General features: G+C 35.4%; 1 protein-coding gene across 4 annotated transcripts in view; it reads right to left on the minus strand.

Moving 5' to 3' along the window:
• Positions 1 to 9758, minus strand: part of LOC106878941 (N-fatty-acyl-amino acid synthase/hydrolase PM20D1.2) — a 41724-nt gene that overhangs the window by 20690 nt on the left and 11276 nt on the right. For 2 of the 4 annotated variants that reach the window (XM_014928313.2, XM_014928316.2), the window contains exons 2-4: positions 5041 to 5273; positions 2248 to 2334; positions 497 to 627 (exon numbers count right to left, since the gene is read on the minus strand). In XM_014928313.2, coding sequence (XP_014783799.1) covers positions 497 to 627; positions 2248 to 2334; positions 5041 to 5273 — 451 coding nt within the window. Of the gene's footprint in view, positions 1 to 496; positions 628 to 2247; positions 2335 to 5040; positions 5274 to 8756; positions 9486 to 9758 lie in introns of those variants that run through there. The other 2 variants (XM_014928315.2, XM_014928317.2) reach the window with 2 other exon arrangements.

A 9758-nucleotide genomic window follows, 5' to 3' on the forward strand; every position in this document is an offset into this window, starting at 1 on the left:
TACCAAGTTTATTTTTCATTTGCTTGTATCGCTGTAGTACAATTGAATTATTTGGGGATTTGGTGCTATGTATTTTGGTTGAGTGAGAGATTAAAGGGACATATATAAGCAGACAGTTCCTGCTACCTGCTTTGCTATCTCAGATGAACCAGGTGAAACACATTTATTGTCAGGGATAGAATAAAACTTGCAGATTTCCAACCAGTTAGCTGACTTCATGTGCCATTGGCTTCTAGATTGTTGTGCAGTGTGAATGTGTGATGGAAAGCCTTGTTTTGGTTGTGGTTGAACAAGTCAATAAGTGCAGAAACAATGATAGTTAAAGCATGAATTTGACAATGAGAAAAAGATGAAATAACTGAGTTGTCTGCATGTAAATTACAAGTATGTATAGACTATAATACTAACTGTTAGAGAAAGTATCTCTCAGGATACCACATATTTCAGTGTATGCTACCTAAAAAATAAGTAAATAAAGGTCTGTAAATAAACTTACATGGCAACTGGATGTAAACCTTTAAAAAAATCTTTGACTATTGCGAGGCCTTCATCCAATAGATATTCCAACTGAACACCTCGACTTTCAAGAGTCTGAGCTATATGATATGCTCCATCATAGCCAGTAACCTAAATGTAGTGAGATGATCACAGAAAAAAAAAAAAAAAAAAATCCATCTATATCATGTAATTTTTACTAAAATGCAAAATATCCCCTCCCCTCTGTCTCATGTGTCTATCCACAAACTCTCCTCACATTGTTCCTTACCCTTCTCCCAGCCTCTTTAATCTCTCTCACCATCACTTACTACAGTCATTTCTTCCCCCCATCTCTAAACATTTCTCCTCACATTCTTATGAAATATTCCCCTCTATCTCCTCTGTACTATTTATGCCCCCCTCCCACCACCACTGTTCACTGTGGGTAGACCCCAATACATCTCCAACACCATACATTTCTCTCTGTATCTTTCTCATTTTGACTGTCTTTTTATCTTTCCCTCTAACCCTCTCCCACCTTCTTTGTCCTACAGGTTGGTCAAATATCTCCTCTATAATAAAACAACTATCCCTGTCCCTCTATCATGCTCTAACCTCTCACCTACTACACAGCCATTTCCCTTGGTTCTACTCCCTCTCTCAACTAAGAGGTCATTGTCTTGCAAGTTATTTGACGACCCTGTTGGGGCTGGTGCCATGTACAAAGCACCTGTACCAGTGCCACTTAAAAAGCACCTGTGTCAGTGATATGTAAAAAGCACCTGTGCTGGTACCACATGAAAAGCATCCAATACACTCTGTAAAGTGATTGGCATTAAGAAGAGCATCCAGCAGTAGAACCCTTGGCAAAATAGACAAATGGAGCCTGGTGTAGCTTTCTGGCCTATCAGCTTTTGTCAAACTAACCAACTCATGCCAGCATGGAAAATGGATGTTGAATGATAATAATAATAATGTGTAAAGGATAAAGATTAGGAAAGAATTAGAGCAAATCAGATTTAAGATAAAACCATGTCTTTTGTTGTTTATTGTTTTTATTTTTTCTAGTGATTATATTGTTGAGCAATATATACAATAATGTTTATGAAAACAATATAGACCATACTGTCATGTGCTCTTCAGAATAACTAAACAAATATATCTTGATCTTATTTTTCTACAACAAATATTTGATAGAATATTGCACATAATGTAGTAAGGCTGAAGAGATAATTCTGTATTATCAAGGAACTCAGCACTTGCAACTTTCAATTGAAAGCATTTCTATGTTGGCTTTTTTACTCAGACACATGGCCAAATATTGTATAGAAGTAGCTGTAGCAAACTGAGTCAATTTCAGTATATTACTGGTACTTGTGTAATTGGCTCCAAAGAAATTGAAGTGCACTCTGAATGTAGTAGGAGCTGAAATTTAGTCCAGAGTTGTGCTGTTTCTATCATCTCACTGCTGTTTCTATATGAAGAATATTAACCCTTCCATTACTGCACTTCTATTGAAATACACAACTTTTGTTTTAATTAATTTTCAAAATAACAAAGAATTTAGTAAAATAAATCTGCTGTTATTAAGCTGTTGTTTTCAGCATAAACTAGCAGGAAATTTAAGGGAAAATTTAAATTTAGATCACTTTAAAACAGAGTGGTTGTATCATGGAACCACGGGCAATTTTGGGTGGGTTGGTATCAAAAGGTTAATTACTGAACAGAATATTTTGTACCTTTCATTTATCAATTAAGTCAAATACACACCTCTTCATCATGTCCAAATGCAATGAAGAAAGATCTCTTGGGTTTAAAACCTGATTTTAGAGCATGTTCCAAAGCCTCCATGATACCCTGGAAAACACAAAAAAATTATATGTATGTACCAAGCTGCCCTACCATGTCTTTACAAATATTTTGTTGTATCAGTCTGCATCTAGAGACAATGTGGTCAATTGTCTCTGGATGCTCTCTGCATATGCAACACAATGGGCTGCTTTCATGTTTCAGGACATTACTCTGGTAATTCCTAGATGAAATAAGAAAGATAGCTTGTGTTATCAAATAGTAACAGCAATAACAAGAAATACAATTCTGATTTTGAAATAAAAGTATTTACAAATATATGGCTGGGCACTGGAATGGCTGTGTGGTCAAGAAGTTTGCTTTCTCTAACCACATGTCTTGACTTCATCCCACTGAGTAGCATCTTGAACAAATATTTTCTGCTAGAATTTCAAAATGACCAAAGCCTTGTGAGTAGGTCTGGGAGACTGAACCTGAAACAAGTTCGTGGTGGGTGTGTGTGTGTGTGTGTGTGTGTGTGTGTGTGTGTGCGTGCGTGTATGTGTGTGTTTGTTTTGTATCTCTCTGCCATGACATCACACAATAGCTGTAAACAAGTGTTGCCATCATATAAGTGGTTCTTTCATTTCCAATCTTCCATAAATACATGTCTACCTAAAAGGAAATATTAGTTTGTTTAGAAATAGGTATGGGTTGGCAGTAGGAAGGACATCCAGGCCATAGAAAATCTGCCTCAAAAAATCATTTCTGATCTAATCAGGCATGGAAAAGTGGACATGATGATGATGATGATATTGATGACGACGGCGGCAACAACAATGACATTGACAATGATGATGATGATGATGACAACGATGTCTGACAATGCAAATAATTACTATCATAATAGCTAATCAAGTAGTGTCAAAATTATGTGAGACAAGAAACAATAGCTAAGTACAATGCTACTATCATTGCCTTCAGGTAATATTAATATGTATAGAGAAAAATAACCCAGTTAGTCAGACTTGTTTCTCTTGACTGTATGTATGCATGTGTGTGTGTGTGTGCACATGCACTCCTCTGTGTGTGGACGGGGAGGTGCATATGTGTGTGTGTGGGTGAGTGGGTGTTTGTATCTCTTTGTCACGACATCACATAATAGCTGTAAACAAGTGCTCTCTTGATTTTGATTTTGAACTGGAGGATTACTTGAAAAAAACTCCTTAGATGATGTTGTTCTTCCTTTTTAGATAACAATCATCTCCAGAAGAATTTGTTAATCAAAACAGTTAAGCGTTTATTTAGTTTAAGTTTATTGATTATTCTCTGTTCAAATCGCTACTGTGTTTTTGACAACCCTTTTCAATCTTAAAATACTAACATTTGTTTTATTAATCTGGCAGAAATGAAAGAATAATTGACATTAGACATGTTAAGTAAGATATACAAATCACTACATTGAACGGTTTTTCTATATCAGTAGAGGTAAAATTTGACTAAGCATGTAGTTGATAGTGGAGACTTGTTACCAAATATGCAGAAATCCAGGGATCTAGCTACCTCACCACTTCTGCTGGATGCTTTTTTTCCTCTACTGATACTTCTGTGCTTTTTAGCAGAGTCTATATGAGATGCCTTCTGAAAATGAACAATACAGTATTGTGGATTTCTACCGTTACTATTATATCTATGTTAAGTAAAATATACAGATCTTTACTCTGAACAAATATTGTTTTTGTCTCTAATAAAAAACATAGTTACATAATTATTTACCAAACTGGTTAAGATACAAAGCAATCATAGTGTTCTACCATTACAACATCACTAATTAGTATTAATCTATTGAAGTTGCAAGTCAGTCCTTACAGTTTTATAATTAGATAATGATGGTTAAATGATTAAGGTACTGATCTATGCATTCCAATCATTAAATATCACAATACCTTCAAAGTACTAAAATTACAATTTGAGGCCATTATATAGCATCTCTTTTAGTTCAAAATGAGGTGTACTTTGAGAGATTTGGTGACAATTTCTTCCAATTGAGCAACAACATGAGTCCCCTCATTGGATCATTAGCATTTTATTGTGCTCTAAGTAGTTAGTTTAATAATAGGTGTTACTATCTCAATGAAAAATACCATTATACTTACTTCATGACTGAATGCTATAAGAAATAACACCTATATACAACAAGCTGCTTTAATAACTCTAGCATTAGCATTATCAATAACAACTGTTTCACTATGCTAGCAAGTGTTGGTTGGAGCTGCATTCTTTCATTTGTAATGCTAAATTTTATTGATATGGATATAAGTTAATATTTATATATATCCAACCGACTCTCTTAATCAAATTTTTCTCCAGTTACTGCTGATTCCCCATATTTACAGCCCACAACTCAGAAAAGATTATCACTCTTCCCTTTATATGCTATTCTTTGGCCATAGAAATGTGCTGCTTACAATTATATGCCATAAAGTTCTTCTTCCAATACCACTTATATAACAATATATTTACTTCTTTCAACAATTTATTTGAGCAGTTAAGGACTAGACATTTATTTTTTATCTATTTATTTTTTGGGGTTTTGGCTTTAAGGAAAGGCTTTACCCATGGCTTTTGCAACCTTTCCGAGGCTGGTGAGTTTCATATGGTTAACATTCCACTCGAACAGTTACAAGTTGACTGCAGCAAGGAAAACATGTGCAAAGAGGAAAATAATCAATAAAATCATAATTATACAAAACTACAATATTTGTCAATACATACTATAACACTACATTTTACATCCAAAGTACCTCTACCATAAATGTAACCCTGGTAGAGTTTAGCTGCAAAAGGATCGAATTTCCAGTTTTCTTCTGTAACAGGAACTACATCTAAATGTGATGTTAACAAATAGGGTAAGAGTTTTTTATCACTTCCTTCAACAGTATACAGCATGCTGTAATTAGCTACAACTTCATATTTCACAAAAGGTGACTTGTGGACAGTTGGATAGGCTGAAATATATAAACAAAAATGAATAACCAAATAATGCTTGACCAGCTAGAAATTTCTCTTAAAACCACATCCAATCATCTCAAAAGAAAAAAATAATAATAATGATAATAATAATGAGAGAGTATTGAAAGCAGAGAAAAATGGGGGAAACAAAGGAAGAAGTACAAAAAGGACATGAAGAAGCATTATGCAGCAAAGGACTACACAATCAATTCTACATATCCACAACTGAAGTTACTGGAAAATATAAGTGGGATTGGCTGAAAAAGGGAACACTGAGAGCACTATACTGGCAGCATAAGACCAAGCACTTGCCACAGATTGGAGATTCAACCTTAGGAATGAGCAAGTGTCTCCACTGTGCTGCATCTCTAATACAGTGGACAAAACCATTGCCCATATCGTGAATGAATGCCCTAGACTTGCCCAAAACCACTACAAGTTGTGGCAATATGATGAGGTAGTGAGATTGCTATATTGGAAACTGTGCAAAAAGTGGGGGCTAGAGAGAAGCAAGACATGGCATGAGCACTAATTACAGAGAGTGGCAGAGTTGGAGACCGGCAAAATCCTCTGGGATTTCCCAATCCAAACAGATCAGGTCCTAGAGCATAACAGACAGGACCTAGTGGTGGATAAGATGCACCACATGTACAATATAGCTGATGTTGCATGCCTCTTTGACTCACAAATAGTTGAAAAGGAAGGCGAAAAAATAGATAAATACAACCCTCTTAAGTACAAAATAGCTAGCTATGGTATATGAAGAAGGAAAAGATAGTGCCGATTATTGTTGGTTCCTTGAAGACAGTATCAGTAGTCATCAAGAGGAATATAAAGGAAATTGGAATAGAGTGCTTAGTAGAGCTGTTACAAAAGGTTTGCCTCCTTGGCATGGCCAGAATAATCAGGAAAGTATTAGATAGTTGAAAAAAATAGATAGCATGATACTGTAGGCTGCTGGCAGCAAGCCTGCTGTGCCTGTAAGGTTCCAGGAATTATAGCAAATCCTGAGATAATGATAATAACAATAATAATAATGATAATAATAATACAAAGACCTGGAAATAGAGGTAACTCGAATGTGGAACTTTCAAAATACAAAGACCTGGAAATAGAGGTAACTCGAATGTGGAATCTAAAAACAGAAACAATTCCTATTATAGTAGGTGCCTTAGGTATAATAAAAAAATATTCAGACAAATACATAACAAAAACACCAGGACTTACAAATATATATAACATACAGAAAATTGCACTACTGGGCACTGCACACATCCTACGCAAAACACTTTCAATACAGTAACCATAAGAGCACCACAGCAAACCACAGCACATACCCAAGGCGCACAGAGCTGCGCTCGGTAGTGAAGTGAAAGCACGTTATAAAAATAAGACTACTGAACAATAATAATAATAATAATAATAATAATAATAATAATAATAATAATGGCTAAGAAGGAATATATTCACAGACATGACAGAGCTGGGACTTACATACACTGGAAGCTATGCCAACACTATGGAATAACAACAGAAAAAAGATAGTATAGGCACATGCCAGAAAAGTCACAGAAAACGAGAAAGCAACCATACTCTGGGATATGTTACTACAAACAGATAGAGAAATTAAGGCAAATTCAATGTTCTGGACTGTGTGCACCACAGAAACCCACTTTTCACTTGCATAGAGAACAACAATTGATTCTTTTTCTTTCAAAATTAATTATTACATTGCCTTCTTGTAATGATGCTGCTTCTCCTTAACAATCCCACACTTTGAAAAATGTCCTTATGTTCACTTCACCCTCAATCCCCACCCATTATATGTGTGTGAACACACACACACACAATCTGTCCACTACTTGCATATCTATGCTTTGTTTACACCACCCTTAGAGTAACAAACTATATCTTTTTACTGTCCAAAATCTACAATGCACTCACACACACTCCCCAACATACACATACACTCCTCCTCACACATTAGCATGCTCCCTTACTACAGAAGACCTTGCTTGTCTACCCTTGCTATCACTCTTTGGCTGTAAAAGATTATTCTAAATACTTCAGCTCCACCAACTTTGGTTACCTCACTCCCTATGCATATTTTGAAATAACAACACTGGTTTCCACAGAACTTTATCTTTCTTTTCTTCCTTTTTTTGTCTTCTGTTCTTGAGGGACCACTATTCAAAACATCTTTATGTTCCTTACAGCACAATTGTATACTTTGTGTTCTTGGTCATTGCTTTGTTGTTGATTTTATTATTCTCAGAGTTTGGAGATATTCTAAAACTTAAAATAAATTCATAAATTCATGTATTAAACTACTGATTATTATAAGGTTCTCTTGTTTTTAAAATGACAAACCTTCACTTTTTTTTCACAGAATCTTACAGATAGTCATATTTTTAGCTGATCTGTCAGAAATTTCTGGTACATGTTCGACATCATTGTTCCCATGTTCAAGATTGCCATAAAACCAAAATATTTGTTTCTGACTATCTGGCTTCTGTTATAATCAAAGGAATCCTCATTTTGCTTCTAATTTTCTTTGTTAGATGCTTGTTTATCTATTCTGCTAATTTTATTGAAAAAGTATGTGCTGTTCATTCTGTATTATTTTCTTTGCGGTGGAGGCGCAATGGCCTAGTGGTTAGGGCAGCGGACTCGCGGTCATAGGATCGCAGTTTCGATTCTCGGACCGGGCATTGTGAGTGTTTATTGAGCAAAAACACCTAAAGCTCCACGTGGCTCCGGCAAGGGATGATGGCGAATCTTGCTGTACTCTTCCACCACAACTTTCTCTCACTCTTACTTCCTGTTTCTGTTGTGCCTGTAATTCAAAGGGTCAGCCTTGTCACACTGTGTCACGCTGAATCTCCCTGAGAGCTACGCTAAGGGTACACGTGTCTGTGGAGTGCTCAGCCACTTGTACGTTAATTTCATGAGCAGGCTGTTCTGTTGATCAAATCAACTGGAACCCTTGATGTCGTAAGCGACGGAGTACCAACATTTTCTTTGCAGCAAGTCTCTCATAATCATTTTTATTGCTTTTAGAAATAATTTTACCTATGAATTTCTTGGTGGTAGGTGGGGTTAAAAGGTGTTGGTAATATTGAAAATATATTCACTGTAGGGGTTCATCACATTTCCACAAACCTGATCTCTGTATATATGTTGGATATGCATGAGTATATTTTATTATGAGTAGGGAGTCAAACAAATTAAAAAAGATACATTTAGAGAAAAGAAACAATCAGTTAATTTCTTTAAAACAATCCATTGTTGCCAGAAGAATAAGATGATGTGAAACATTAAAAAGGAATTGCTTAGATTACTTCAATCCAAAAAATTTTCTTTACAATTAATGAAACTACTTTACAAGAGAATGACATGTTTCTCAGGATTCAAGTGTGACTCAATTGTTACCTGTCACTACACTGCCAATGAAAATATTTGTTTAATCTTGCACATACCTTCATAAATTGTTTCAAGTGAAAGTCTTTTTTTAAAGTCTGTGATGCGTTGTCTATACTTTGAAAGACACACAGACACATACATAGCTCCTCAAAAAATAATTATATATATTACACACACACACACACAGAGTCTTTTTTTAAGTCTGTGTAGCATCGTACTGACAGACTTGCACTTAAAATTCCTGCTTTTTCATTAAACTTGTAAGTTACTATGGTAACAACATTATCTATCTATCTATCTATCTATCACACACACACACACACTCTCTCTCTCTGTTACTATATATCTCTTAACAACAACTTTTTCTCCTCCTCTTTTTCCCTCTTTCTAATGGATGCTGTGACGGACAGACAGACAGATCAGCTTCTCTTTTATAGTATAAGATTCTATAATATAAAACAAATCACATCCTCCTAACTTAGAAAAAGACATATTAGGGAAATGTGATCTTGGGTTCCCTGTGTATAGGGGAAATACAGGATGACCATGGTTTTAATGCCTTTTATTACATGTTTGCACTATCAAGGTTAATCTGGGAATAAACACTCATTATGAATCTGAGCCAATGAGTGTCAATCTCTTGTCATAGGTTTGAAATATAAATTAAATATCCTTCAAATCACACGGTGCTATCTAAACAAAAAAATAATGAGCTTTCTGTATATAGTATTCAGGTTCACTACAATTTGTTAAAAAAGGGTAGAGGGGACAGTAGTGATACATAATCTTAGATCAAAAGTTCTCAAACTTTTTAGGTCACTGCCCCCCTCATGGTAACATAATACCCGCAGCACCCCCACACATATTTTTATGTATAAATGAATATTTTAATAATTTATATATATTATGAATCATTTGATATTTAACATAATATTCAACCACATGGTTCCGGGTTCAGTCCCACTGTGTGGCACCTTGGGCAAGTGTCTTCCACTATAGCCTCGGGCCTTGTGAGTGAATTTGGTAGACGGAAACTGAAAGAAGCCCATCGTATATAT

The sequence above is a fragment of the Octopus bimaculoides genome, chromosome 1 (genome assembly GCF_001194135.2).
Source record: "Octopus bimaculoides isolate UCB-OBI-ISO-001 chromosome 1, ASM119413v2, whole genome shotgun sequence".
Lineage (NCBI taxonomy): Eukaryota > Metazoa > Mollusca > Cephalopoda > Octopoda > Octopodidae > Octopus > Octopus bimaculoides.